The sequence below is a fragment of the Rhinoraja longicauda genome, chromosome 35 (assembly GCF_053455715.1).
Source record: "Rhinoraja longicauda isolate Sanriku21f chromosome 35, sRhiLon1.1, whole genome shotgun sequence".
Taxonomy (NCBI): domain Eukaryota; kingdom Metazoa; phylum Chordata; class Chondrichthyes; order Rajiformes; family Arhynchobatidae; genus Rhinoraja; species Rhinoraja longicauda.
Window position 1 is genome coordinate 19,097,409 of NC_135987.1, and position 15,362 is coordinate 19,112,770.

A 15,362-nucleotide genomic window follows, 5' to 3' on the forward strand; every position below is an offset into this window, starting at 1 on the left:
CTAAATTTACTTCAAGACTGCTCACGATTAGCCAGAGATAAAAATGCATTTGGTTACCTGCAAACAGTTTAATACTGATATCAGTCAAGTTTAAATCAGATTAGGTGAGCTTCTGGTCCTAAAGAATGAAGATAGTCCTTCATGAAGGAACGGGTCAGCAATTTTGACAGCACATTAATTCTCCAAGCCAACGACCATCAACTTTACTTGTGCATTTATCTAGCACAGGTTTTGAAAGTTAATATCCACTCTGGTCAAGAACTAAGGAAAGCACACTATCAAAATTTGCATTCAATTATTCTCCAATCCAAATGGAGAAATTTACATTGAGTTAAACATGAAATTGGAATAAAATTGTGACCACTTCAATTGTCTTCAGGCTCAAACAAACAATCACATGCAACTGTGTGCACACCACAGCAAGCTAATCCCCCAATTCATTCACTTCCACCCAAATAGACATTTAAAATTTCTTATTAGCCCAATGTGCCAACAGAATGGGTTTGACGTTAATTTAAAGAGTAGATCTCGCCCTGGGAGCCATTCAATCGGAACAGCAATTTATTAAAGTGCTCTTACGAAATGTGTGCCACAGACAAGATTAATGTTCCTGATGGTTAATTTCATTGCTGCATCCTCTGGAGGACCCCCACCATCTCAAAAGCCAGTCTTCAACTATTTTGATGCATTTCATATGACCATTTCATATGACCATTTCATTAAAAATGTCCAAAATACTAGATACAGCAGAGACTGTAAGTCTTCAGTGCTGAAGACTTGTACTCTAGAATTGGTTACCTCTAACCAAACAATTTCAGTAAATAGTATTTACTTGACAATGTCCAGGCAAGTTCTGATATAAAGTCCAATATGATTAATTACCAACTTAACAAGTCTATTTTCAATGATCAGCAAAGTGATGGGAAATGCCATCAACAAGTGAGCATTTGGCTCACAAAGCTCCTCTCTCATGCTCAGATTAACATTTTTGCAAAACCAATTGGCTTCATTGTATTAAGATTTTTGTCTGGCAAAAGCAGGGCCAATGGGACTGCCCTTGATATCAAGGCACGAATCTGATGAATGAAATATTAAGAAATTATAGAAAAGATGGCCTGTGGGAATTTCTGGCAGAAGTAATACCTAGCACAAAGGAAGATGGATGTGACTGTTGGAGACCAATCATGTCAGCCCAGGACAGTGTTGCATAAATTCCTCAAGTCTCCACCTTCTTCAGCTGGTTCAATGTCCTTATTTTCCATCATAGGACAGAGGTGGGTTGCTTGGCTAAAAATTCCATTCCAACTCTCAAAATAAAGCAGTTTTACTCACATGCATCAAGCAGGATAAATGGGCTGATAATGGCAAGTAACACTAATGTTTTGCCATGACCATCTCCAGCACACGGTTCTGGGATTATCCCAATATTCAATGATAATCCATCACCACTCTGGTGATGGATGGGATAACCATTGACCAGAAACTAAACTGAACTGCCATAAAAATACTGCACGAAGGTATTTATTCACAAAATGCTGAAGTAACTCAACAGGTCAGGCAGCATCTCGGGAGAGAAGGAATGGGTGACGTTTCGGGTCGAGACCCTTCTTCAGACTGAAATTCCTTCTCTCCCGAGATGCTGCCTGACCTGCTGAGTTACTCCAGCATTTTGTGAATAAATACCTTCGATTTGTACCAGCATCTGCAGTTATTTTCTTATAAAATTACTGCAGCTATACGACTTGTGCCCTGTGTCATGTAATGATTCTCAAAGTCTCTCCATTTAAAAGGCAAAAGTCTTTCCATTATCTCTGAGGCACAAGTCTTTCTATTGTCTCTAAGGCACAAATCTTTCCATTATCTCTAAGGCACAAATCATTTTATTATCTCCAGGGCACAAGTCTTTCATTATCTCTAAGGCAGGAATGTGATGAAATATTTGCCATCTTACTGGGTCTTGGGTGATAACAATATATCCTCTAAAGCAACCACTTGATTGAATATCCCACCCACCATCCCAACTATTCATTCCCACATCCACTGTGTAGCGTAATTCCAATGTGTACCATTTGCAAAATGCCTTATAATTAATTGCCATGACTATTCCAACAGAGCCTCCCAAATTTACAACTACTGCCCAAGGTAAAGGACAGCATAAGCATCAGAATACCATCACCATACGCACCCCCCCCCCCCCCCCCTCGAGAGCAAAGTAGTCTTAATTTGGGACTATTTTTGTAGTCTTTCCAGGAACTCTCTGCTTAACATCATTGTGGGACTATTTTCACCAGATGCACTGCCATTGTCCAAGATGCCATCTCACCATTATCTTTTCAGAGACAATTAGGGCTGGGATAAAATGCTGGTTATGCATAACATAAACTAGAGGAACAATGCATTTTGTACACGGTAAATCATTTATATGCCAAAATGCTGTTCCTGAACATTGTTCTCACTTTAAATCAAAGACATAAATATAAAGAGCACAGATTGTTGAAGACTTCTTTCACATTCGACTAGCATTTTGTCTAATTTTAATGTGCATTGCTGGTCTTCATTTGAACTAACAAAAGGTGTGATAATTACTATTTCTAAAAAAAATCCAGTCCAGCTCTTGTACCAATGGCTTGCAGAAATAAAGGTGCTAGTTTTTGCTACCTACCTGTGTACAAACAGTGTGCAGCCGTAGAGCCAGTTGAGCCATTTCCGGCAAAAGGGACTGCAGAAGATGCTGTGTTTCCACATCATTTAAATCCTTAAAAAAATAAATGTTATCAATGTTGCAGTGTTGCAATACTGGGTGTACAGAATATAGATAAAACAAATAAACAATACAGATAAAACATATACAAAACAAATACCTAATGGCATATTTTAAATTTCATATTTTATGTACATGCATCATACAGTTCATAATACTATGCAATAAACTGTTAGTAAAAATACTGCCACTGCAATATCCTAATACTCAATAATTTAATTTATGTCTTAAATTAACTTGATTAAATAAGTAACTACAATGGTAAAAATAGACCATCTTCCTAAAAACCTGGTGTCATTAAATTATCGGTGAGGTCTATTAATGTCTTGCTTCAGTTTCAAATAACTTTTCAATGCAAAGATGAATTTTATTAGTCATTTCTAAATGCTTGTGTTATATTTGTGAAATCAAAATTAAAAAAGGTTTGTGAAATCATAATAGTGCTTATAAAATGAGTAAATCCACTTGATTGGATTCTGCAGCAATAATAATAACAAGGCTTTTAGTGCTGGATATTATTACAAGGTACATGTGACAGTAGTGTCTGGTGTCCACACATACGCTGCTAAACACCGAGATCCAGAAGTTGTTTAAGGATGTGGTTTCCAGTTTTTGTTAATAGACTCACTTACCAGCATTGAGTTTTATTAAATGTTTTTCCTCCTGGTATTCATGCATAGGATGCTACTTATGTTTTATCAGTTAAAATATTGCACAAAGTGTTGGCAAGTTACTAACTGGTTAATCCATCTTAGATTAAAGTAAAACACTTAGCTCTGAATATGGACCCAAAATTCCCAGCTTCCAGGTAATGCATTCCAAGGGGGGTCAAACCAAGGTTTGTGAGCCAAGAGTTAATGTACTTTCAGCATGGAGGAATTAATTACACTAACCAGCCTGTAATACTTCAAATCCCAAGTACTAAAATAACTCATCACAATCTTTGTGCTGACCTTCAAATACGATATAGCCACAAACGATGTAAACAATGGAATTATATCAAAAGGAAGTAAAAAAAAAAAAAACAGGCGATAGAACAATAAAGGAATAAAGAATTGGAGTTTGGATAGAGCTTTATTTCTATGGAATAAATGAGGAAGATGCAAATCTATCCCTTCTAAACTATCTAAACACTGCACTGTGGGAAGTATAAAACTGAAGGCCCAATGGTAGTGCACTGATCTTGCACTCTGCTGCTGGGCATTGTGCATCGTGTATTGAGTTGGAGGGCTGCTACACTTCAGATCCAGTTCTTATTTATGTCAACACAGTTGGTGCATCCAGTGTGGCCTCATTATGTTGAATGTAGTTTTAACTGCTTTCAAATTTAAAAGAATTTAAAATATTTGTCAGCATGAGGTACTTCAATAAAAACATAATAAAGTAAATTAAATTAATTAAATACAAAAATTAATCACGTACTTTTCCACCCCAGAGATGATACCTCTTGACGAATGTGTTTGCACCAGGTTTAACTTGCCACTGACTCAGCAGCAGAGATTTCCCAGCCTGAAATCTTTGAAACCAAATGAAGGCAATGCGCCCTTTATGGAGAAATATGGGCAAATACCAACATTAACACTGATTTCGAGGTAGCAAAACAGCTGGCAGTTTAGCCATATGTTTCAATGCTATTATCCTCCCCTGTGAATTCAGTCAATACCTTGTCATTTTTTTAGTTATTAGTATCTGACAATCTTAAATCAAGGAAATGAAGTTCCACACATCTGCAACTTTACAACCATGACATTTGGTAATAGCTGGACCGTTTAAGTACTGACAACTCCTGAGAAATACTGGAGGAGAAAAGACAATCAACCTTCAGATTGTGACTAAAAGATTCCAGCTTTTTATTATCCGATTGATTTCTAACACCTGTCAGTAGCTTCCAAAAGTACACAATTCTATCATTAAAAATAATCAATTATCCTTTGGGTACTACCATTTTCCACTTTTTAATGCAACTGTGGAATACAGAAAACAGCAATAGGCTCATAAATAGGATCCTGTACTTGAAGTTTCATCAGGCAGGATGGCCATTTCTAGGGGCAATGGACAAAAGACTGTATTTCCTGAAGATTCTCCACATAATTTACATATCTGCCTCAGTATCGTGTAGATACCGTAGATTTTTAAACATGGTTAACAGGGTAATTAAACTGGAAGGAAAATCATGGAGTTATAAGAAAATTCTTGCCATCGGTTCTGGGTTACAATCGGAAATGAGGATGGCCAACCCTGCATTAAATCTGAACCAAATGCATTCAGAATCCTGACCTGCGCAAGTATTGATTTACGGAGATATTGGCTAGAACGTGTCAGCACAATCAATCACTCAGTAATTTTATCGCGGCTGTTTTTCAGGATGCTGATTAAATGGAGGCAATGTAAATGGCTTGATTTAGTTGGAGGTTGGCAACTTCCTAGGCAGACAGCCTTGACTAGCAATTTAGTAAAGTGAACATTTATATTGCTACAAAGAGGCTTGACTAAATACTGTCATAACTAATGACTGCATGTCACTGTAAAACTGTTCTAGTGTGGGTAATGAATGAGTACCCCTGACGGGACGAGATGAGAAGGCGCTGAGGCAGCATGCCTAGCAGGTTTAAATCAAGACTTGACAATGCATCAAATCAAGTAAACCAAGATATGTCACATGACCGTAGGCATTTCCATACATCACAATGGAGAAGCAGTAATCAAGTAAAAAGGCAGGTTTAATGCCCCTGTGTACATAAAGGTGGAGATTTACAGTATTTTATTTAGCCATGCCAATAACCTGACTTGGTTGATTTACTTTGACAGACCTTGTCAATAGGATGAATGAACGCCTTGAATGGCTACGTTCTAAACATTTCAAGTCAAATTTGTAATCAGGCATGCGCCAAGTAAATGGTACTTCAAAGAACCAAGTCCACTGAAAATAATCATATCCATCAGGCTTTGACTTTGTTATCTTGTGGACTGTAAATCTACATCTGCATTTCAGCTGAACCACGTCTTCCCTTTTGCTCAGGAGCAAGGATGACAAGCGTATTTTTTTAGAAGTTATTATTCATTCTTCTCTGCTGAGAGCCAAAAGCATCAGTAAATAGACAGCATTCCTTTGTTACAAGTCCCCAGACTGTTCCATATTTCAATGCCATCAAAATTGAGACTGCCGCTAGACTTTCTACTCTCAGTTAAGATGCATTTTTAGAGAAAAAAGTGATTTATTGATTGTAAGATACTTTTGAAAACACGTGGTTACTGCTTTAAGGAATGTAATGGCCATTAGCGATTGCCATTATGCTGAGTGCTTTGTCCAACACAAATTTATTTTTTGACATTGACCAATTTGGCGCAAATTCCCAAGAATTTTGTCTTTTAAGTCCACAGCACATAGAACTGGTAGGTTCACATCAACCAAGATTGGTACATGTGGCACTTGATTTTAGCAGCATCACAGAAAATAAAAGTATGGTAGAGAAACTATAGACTGTGCATTAAATTTTGCTTTTCATGTGGTATACTGAAGAGCACCTACAAGTGATTATTATGGAACTACAAGGTGGCAATAATGGGAAGATTCCCTCTACACACTCAGGTTATCAAAATTATAATCTTGCATTCCACTTCAGAGTGCTGAGAATTCAATAAAAATAATTTCCCACCGTTCAATGTTACTCCCGATGAATGCAAAAGTCATTTTGTCAAAGCTATGAAGAGTTTGGTAGCAGAGAACAACCTTCCTTGGTAAAGCAAATCACATGTAAAAATAGTGCAGAACCAAATATACAGTAGCATATGAAAAAAAGAACAGCTGAAATTAGTCCTGAACCCTTACAGAAAGGTAGTGAAGACACAAGATATTGCAGATACTGGAATCTTGAGGAAATCACAAAGTGCTGGAGGAATTCAGAGGATCACGCAGCATCTGTGGAGGGAATGGACAGACGACGCTTTGGGTCAGGACAATTCATCAGACTTCAGTTTCATTGCTTATGTTGCCAATTTCCATTCTGCCATTTCTTTATTTGCTAGATCTGTGTGTCTATCTCAGGAGATAAGGTAACCACAAATATCTATTACAAGCCTATTGAATCCAGATATCTTGACCACCCTGCCTCCTGAAAAGACTCTGTTCCATTCTCCCAGTTCCTTGTCTCTGACCTATTTTCTCCAATGAGGAGACTTTCCAACGAGGGTGTCCCCCAAAATGTTTTTCATTCTGTAGCACGGCTTCCCTGCTACCACTGTTAAGAAAGACCTTGACAGCTTCATCCCACTTATTTCTCAAGCCTCTGCTCCCACCCATTCTCCTCTGGGAACGAACATCGATAGAGTTCTCTTGGTCCTCACCTTCCCCCACACCAGCCTCTGCAGTCAAAAGATCAACCACCTTCAAACGCATTTGATTAGCAGTGATACCTGAAAGTTGCGTAGTAAAATAACTGCAGATGCTGGTACAAATCGAAGGTATCACAAAATGCTGGAGTAACTCAGCAGGTCAGGCAGCATCTAGGAGAGAGGGAATCGGTGACGTTTCGGGTCGAAACCCTTCTTCAAACTGATGGTTCAGTCATTCCCTCTCTCCTATATGAGTTACTCCAGCATTTTGTGATACCTTCGAGTCATACCTGAAACATCAGCCATTCATTTTCTCCAGAGATGCTGCCTGTCCCGCTGAGTTACTCCAGCATTTTGTGCCTATCTTTGGTTTAAACCAGAATCTGCAGTTCCTGCCTACACATATCTTTTTTTCAATCTCCTTTCAGCATTTTGCAGTGACCACTCCCTTCATAGTCTCCTTGGTCCACTCTTCCATTCCACCAACCATCTCAAAAATATTTGCACATAAGGAAGGAGTCTGAAGAAGGGATCCAACCTAAAACATCACCTATCTATGGTCTCCAGACATGTTGCATGACCTGTTGAGTTATTCCAACATTTTGTGTCTTTTGTTCTGTAAACCAGCACCTGCAGTTCCTTGTTTCTACAAATTTCTACCAACTCTGCCAATCCTGATCACGAAAGCCTGATCAGTTTGCGCCACATTAACTAATATCAACCCAGGCAACATTTTGAGGTTCTGCCATTAATATCCTGGTGAAAAGAGAAGAGTGGGAAAAAAAGTGCAGGTCTCAAAATATATCAAGGTGTTAGAGATTTACAAAAAGGGTTTTTAATGTATAGGACATGGCAATTAATGAATAGTCCAAAAGTAGGGCAAGGGAAAATTGGATGGACAAGAGAACTAAAGGAAAGTGTTCCAGAATGCTGCCAGGATGGCGAAGGTCACAATGGTCTTTCCTTCTCACTGATCAAAAACCTAGCATGAAGCCACTGGGGAGAGGAGAGAATGTTTGTGAGGGGAGAGGATATTTTTGTTTTTCTACAATAAATATTTTCAGACTGGCCTTTATTACCTGCTGGTACTAGGGAAATACAAAATTAGATGTATTCATTAAGTAAGAGATCTTTAAAGGTGGACATCATCTGCGACACACTATAGTGTTTTATAGTCGTCATTTAGCCGAACTGTCAATCTCACCACCACTTGGACCTCCTTCAGCTTCAGGCTCAACCTTGCCCGGCTCAGCAGGAAATAATTAACTGAATCTTTTTGTCTTTATTTACTTGCAAGGTAATAAACTCAATTGTATTAATGTGATGTGAGACGGCCACAAATGTCAACCATGCTCCTCAATTACTCTGCTTTCTGATTAGAAGTAAGAAGATTGTAAAATAATTCTGCACAAAAGTGCATCTATGATTTCTACATTTAATTAGAGCACCAAATTATGCAGCTTCTATTCCGCTCCCGAAAAAGGTTGCATTTCCCCCCCATAAAAAAACTCAACTCAGACTTCATTTCAAAAGAAAATTGTCAAACATGACAAGATGCACTAATTAAATCATCCCATTAAAATACTGACATAGTGATCCCAATTATATTTGATATTTACTGTTAGCAAACATCTTGTTCGAATACAAAGAAAATATTTATAATTAATTCAGTATCACGTGTTTTTTAAATGCACTTTTATTTTCTTCCCAAATGCAAATTTAAATCAATTTATATTTCAAGTTTCATAGAAATGAAAAAAATATTCCGTCAACGTTACTTTTTAAATTTATCATTAATTTCAGGATTATTGGTAATAGTCACCATGTAGAGCACGATCCTTTTATTTTAAATTCCAATTGAACACTGTCAAGTAAACATTTCTGTAAAATGCATTGCTAAAGCATAATGTTAAACATTTTGGTTGGGATTAAGAAACAACTGAGATCCCAAGTGATTCATCTTTCACATTTTTCAGTTCACACAGGGGCTGGTACTGAGAACATTTGCTGATGACACTGAGATATATGGCCAAGGGTTGAATGCAAGGGGACTAGATACTATTCAGAGACAGAAAATGATTAAGTGAATGAGACGAGAGGAAATGGACACAATTTAATTTAAGTAAATGCGCAGGAAGGTAAAGCCAAGGTTTTGATTTAGTGACAAGAATTAATGCTGGAGCATGAAGAAACTAGGATGTTGTGTGAGTTGGAGGAAAACAGTGGAAAGAAATGTATTATTTACATTGACACAGGAATAGAAAAGTACAGCCCTTAGGTCCACAAGGATAGACACAAAATGCTGGGGTAACTCAGCAGGACAGACAGCATCTCTGGATGGAAGGAATGGGTGATGTTTCAGGTCGAGACCTTTCTTCAGACCACATGTCTGTGCCAAACATGATACCAAGTTAAACTAATCTCCTCTGCCTGCATTGATCCATACCTTTCCAGTCCCTGCATGACTGATTAGGGTACTGATTGTGGATGATTAGCCATGATCACAGTGAATGGCGGTGCTGGCATGAAGGGCCGAATGGCCTACTCCTGCACCTATTGTCTATTGTCCACGTGACTATCTAAAAGCCTCTTAAATGCCACCACCACCACTGGCAGTGTGTTCCAGGCAGTCACCACTCCGTGAAGAAAAAAAACTTGGTCAACATTAAACTCTAATAGGCAATTCATTTACAAATAGATTACTTCATATTTTCAGATCGCCTGAAATAGCGATGAACGGATGGAGAGCGTAAAGGATTCAAAAAGGAACTGCATTTACTGCGCACCTTAACATGTCCTGGCAAACCAGATACAGCAAATGAAATATAATGCAAGAAATTGTGAAATTGTCCATTTTGGTAGGAAAAATAAAATGCAAATTATCTAAATGATGAGAAACAGCAGAACATAATTCACAGCAATTGGAAGCAATCCAAAGAAGGTTTAGTAGACTAATTGAATGTATGGATTGTCTTAAATGCAAAAGTTGCACAGGCTCGGCTTGTAACCAATGGAGCTTGGAGCAGCCTGAACTGAGCATACTGATCCTGAGGGTTCTTGACGGGATACTTTTGGAGATATTTCCCCTCGTGTGAGAATCTAGAGTTGTAGTTTCTTCATTCTCACACAAGAGGAAACATCTCCACATCAATCCTGCCAAGAACTCTCAGGATTGGTATGTTTCTGTCAAACCAAAACTGGCTGCTCTAAACTTCAGTAGACACAAGCTTAGCCTGTCCAAAATCTACTTGCAAGACATTAAGGGCAGGGATAATGATTTTTTTCAAATCTCTCACGAGGATCATGAGCGTTTTGAACTTTCTTGTTCAAAGGACATGGAAGCAGAGTCCAGGTAGTGGGAAGTTTTCCACTTGGATCCAATCAACTTCAATTTTACTGGGAATTCTTAATGCCAGACTTGGTGAAATGCTGCCTTGAAGGCGTAATGCTCACCTCATCTGTAGATTGCAAAGCACTCTAAATATTATTCTAGCATGAGAGTTGTACAAGGGTACTGACATTTTTCCTAGTTGTAAATTGTTTTTCTTTTAAGAAATTGTGGCCATAGGAATCTATTTGCAAAAAACAAAATTACAAGTATCTCTTAAAATGTCTAGAAAAATACATAGGCTGCTAAACAGCTTACTACATTCCGCTTCATACCACTCATATTTAATTCCACGCACGCCAAGCTATGTTTCACTATAATTAGGCACCGTGGGCCTGAATCTTGTCAAATGTATACTCAAATTGCGTTCTTTCGTTTTTGCTCAAAGTGCATGGACTTTGCAAAACATTGTGTTCTAATTTGAGTTAGATTTTGTCAAGGAACTAAACTCCATTTTGTTTTGGACCCCAATAATACAATTGGGAGCAAGTCAGACACCTTCTCCCACCATCATCAGTCTGAAGAAGTGTCTCGAACCGAAACGTCTCTTATCCATGATCTCCAGAGATGCTGCCTGACCTGCTGAGTTACCCCAGCACTTTGTGTCTATTTTGTAAACCAGTTCCTTGCATCCATGTTTTAGTTTAGTTTGTGCTGCTGAAGATTGCAAAGTTTCTATTTTAGCTTTCTCTTATTTGATCATCCACAAGGTCCTTTTACTGCAAAGATCTGGTTTGGACAAAGCAGTTTTTAAATGACTAAGTGTCTCTGATCGTAGTTCAGCTGACAAATCCAAGTTAGAATCAATGACTCTTCAATGTCAAACAAAAGGTAATCATAATTGATTCTGGCAAATTTTTCCCCTGAACGTTGAATTTAGTTCCCAAACAAATGAATTGTTTACTTGTTATTTATGAACATAGGATGCTTGCAGTTTGTCTCAAGACATGCATGAACAATTTTAAATCTTTTAAAGGTGGAATTAGGCACAGAGCCTCTTCCTCTATCATTGTAGTCATTGTACGATGATGACTCAAAAGCTAATCAAATTTCCATGGAAATCCTTTATTCAATTTCCATTGATAAGAAAAGGTTTTAAGCTATTAGCTTTCACTTATTTGATTATCCACAAGGTCCTTTTACTGTAAAGATCTGGTTAAGGCTAAGCAGTTTTTAAATAAGTAGAATTTATACTTAAGTGTCTCTGAGAGCAGATCAACTATCAAATCCAAATCAGAATTAATGACTCTTTCAATGTCATACATTTACACGTTTTGCCAACAGCCAAAACAGAACTGAAGCAGTAAAGTGATCAAGATTTGAATGAAACTATCACAGTAAAACTGTCTTAAAATTCTTCACAATGAATTACCACTGAAGAGTGGTAGCATTTACATTAAATGTGGCAGTGATTAATGGCTCTTTCAATGTCAAACATTTATGCATTTTGCCAACAGCCAAAACAGAACTGAAACAGTAAGATTACTAGGATTTGAATGAAACTATCACAGGAAAACGTCATAAAATTCTTCACCATGAATCACCACTGAAGAGTGCTAATATTTGCATTAAATGTGGCAGTGATTGCAGCAACTGACAAAAAAAAAAGTTTGGGGCTAGTGGAATGTTAAAATTCTCAGCATCACTCACCCATCCCCCCCTTCAGATGTTGAATATTGAACAGTATCGCACAACAGGCCCTTCAGCCCACAATGTCTGTGCTGAATAAAATGCCAAGACCACCTTTTATCAGCCTGAACGTAATCCATACCCCTTCATTCCATATGCTATCCAAAGTCTCTTAAATGCCACTATCATATCTGCCTCAACCACCACCCAACACTGTGTTTCAGGTGCACACCACCCTTTGTGTAAAAAACCCACCCCACACATCTCCTTTAAACATTGCCTCTCTCACCTTAACGTTATGCCCTCTGGTGCTGATTTTTCCATCCTGGGAAAATAAGATCTGAATGTCTATCTGATCAACATTGAACCTCCTCCGTACATTTTCCAAAGCCTCCGCATCCATCTTGTAATGGGTGAACAGAACTGCACACAATACTCTAAATGTGGTCTCACCAAGGTCCTATAAAGCAGCACCATGATTTGCTGGCTCTGATACTCAATAACCTGACCTACAAAAGTTAGCATAACATTACCACTCTATCGACTTATGTTGCCACTTTAAGGGAGGTATGGACCGCTAGATCCCTCTGTATGTTAATGTTGTTAAGAGTCATGCCATTAATTAGCTATATTCCCCTTGCATTTGACCTCCCAATGTGCATCAGTTGCCATTTCTACGCCTATTTTTGTAGTTGATCTATTTCCCACTGTATCCTTTGACAGCTTTCCTGACCAGTCGTAATCCCAGTAATCTTGGTATCATCTGCAAACCTACTAACCAACCCATCTACGTTTACATTCAAGTCATTTATGTATATTTGAAAACAGCAAAAGTCCCAGAATTACCTAAAATTCAATTCTTTCCTATTACAAAATGCACTCCACATACCAATTCCTCTGTCCAATGCTGAAAAACAAATAATTACAAATCAATAATAATATTATTAAGGAAGAAACATTGTCACAAAACTGATGCAGATTTTAGAATATTGTATCAGGAGTTTTCTGGGTAGACAGATCTCCATTTAAAATGCCGATGAGCATAACATCCCTTTGAAGTCACTACAGTAACTAAGCAAATGGGGTCAGAAACTTCAAGGTGATAGGTTTGAAAAATACCTCAGATTTTTCAATCAAGACAAAAATCTACAAAACTAAGTCTGATATGAAACCTGTGGTTCTGGGAAATATATTATTCAATTGGTGGTAATGGCATTGCATATTCATTACTTATGATTTGATGCATGTTTATGTTCTAATCATTCTAATGCACTTTTAAATGCAATTAATCAATTATGCAAATATCAGTAACATGGGTGACTATACTACTGAGATAATTCTTTAGCAATGAAGTACACATGTCTCAAGGACAAAGGCAAAAAAAAGCAAAATGGCCGAGCAGTGCCATCTGTTGGCAGGAGCACACTAAAACAGGAACAAATTTTTAAATGGAGATCTGTCTACTATAAGAAAAGTCATGATTCTAAAATCAACATGTTTTGTGACTACTTTCCTCCCTCAATAATATTATTATTGATTTGTAATTATTTGTCTTTTAGCATTGGACAGAGAGGAATTGGTATGCAGAGTGCAGTTTATAATAGGAAAGAATAGAATTTTAGGAATTCCGAGACTTTTGCTGTTTTTGATGTATTTAAATGACTTGAACGTAAACGTAGTATACGAAAATAACTGCAGATGCTGGTACAAATCGAAGGTATTTATTCACAAAATGCTGGAGTAACTCGGCAGGTCAGGCAGCATCTCAGGAGAGAAGGAATGGGTGACGTTTCGGGTCGAGACCCTTCTTCAGACTGATGTCAGGGGAGAGGGAGATACATTGATAAGGAATTTGTTCCTGTTTTAGTGCACTTTCTTACACTGGCAATAAAATGACAATGATGCAATCTGATGCACTGGGCAGCTACTTTCATCGGAGAGCAGAATTATTTTTTCCCTCACTAGAGGGCACAAGACCCTAACCAAAGCATGAAACCACGAGCGCCACAGAACCCAATCCCTACTTTAAAATATTTACATTTTAAACAGATGACTGGTATAAAATTCAGCATGGCAATTTTTTCTTTAAAGGGACAAATGCCAAATAGAGCTGTGGTTTGCACATAGAGTGGTGCGCTCAGCCATTTAACCACAGCAACCCTCAGCCTTGACCCTGTGGAACCATTGGACGAGAATGTGCATACCACCAAAGTGTGTGGCCCCAAGATTTGAATAATTACGCAATAAACTTATTTCTTTGAATATTTTTGATCCTTGATATTTTTAAGGCAGAGATAGATTCTTGATTAGTACGGGTGTCAGAGGTTATGGGCAGAAGGCAGGAGAATGGGGTTTGGAAGGAGAGGGAGATCAGCCATGATTGAATGGCGGAGTAGATTTGATGGACTGAATGGGCTAATTCTGCTCCTTTTACTTATGACCTTAAATGCATAAAATTAACAGCATTTTCCCCCGTGAATTGTACAGGCTGATTGCTGCAGTTTTAAAGACTTTTGCAAGCATGTGGGTGCACTTGAAATATGTTTGAACGTTCTGTGCAGGGAAATTGCATCTTATATTCTCTAGGGAAAATCAGTTGTTACCACTAATATAATTGTCATGTCTATTGGTGAGCAATAGTCAACATTCCTAAAAGAAACACAAACCAGAAGGATTGTTCAAATAATCACAGCTATGAATAAGGAAAATCAACTGAAAACTGCTTTCAGTTAAGCAGTAAATGGGAAGATAATAAAGATAATATTTATCTTCTACACATATGCACTGTTCAGATTCCAATATCCAACATGCACTTTGCAATATCTTCTCTATACAAGTGGAGAAATCCCACTTTCAGTGATAAGATTAATAAATTTATTAGTTCTCGTGACCATCTAGCATTTACTGAAACTAACCATCCACCAGTCTCAGAAAGTGACAAATTAAATACTCTTTTGGGCTTTTCATAACGTGTAAAAATACTTAATGTTCTTCTTGTGAGAAAGAGTAACAGCTGCTGATTCCATGCTCCATCTCTGCACCTTGCCTAATTAGTTGTCAGTCTACTTCAATCTCATAAGAACATAAAATTTATACTTGAGTTGATGGAGTGCTCAGCTTCATCAACATTATGATGAGCTCTATTGCAGACTGTGCAGTCTCTTTCACTGCACATCTTAGTAAAATGAGAGAGATAAAGCACAAAAAATGGTTCATCCCCCCCAGACGATATTAATGATGATTATGTACTGG

The 15,362-nt window shown here is 37.9% G+C and overlaps 1 protein-coding gene across 2 annotated transcripts in view; it reads right to left on the minus strand.

Moving 5' to 3' along the window:
- Positions 1-15,362, minus strand: part of parga (poly (ADP-ribose) glycohydrolase a) — a 108,619-nt gene that overhangs the window by 66,228 nt on the left and 27,029 nt on the right. For both annotated transcript variants that reach the window (XM_078428378.1, XM_078428377.1), the window contains exon 8: positions 2,663-2,755. In XM_078428378.1, coding sequence (XP_078284504.1) covers positions 2,663-2,755 — 93 coding nt within the window. The remainder of the gene's footprint in view (positions 1-2,662; positions 2,756-15,362) is intronic.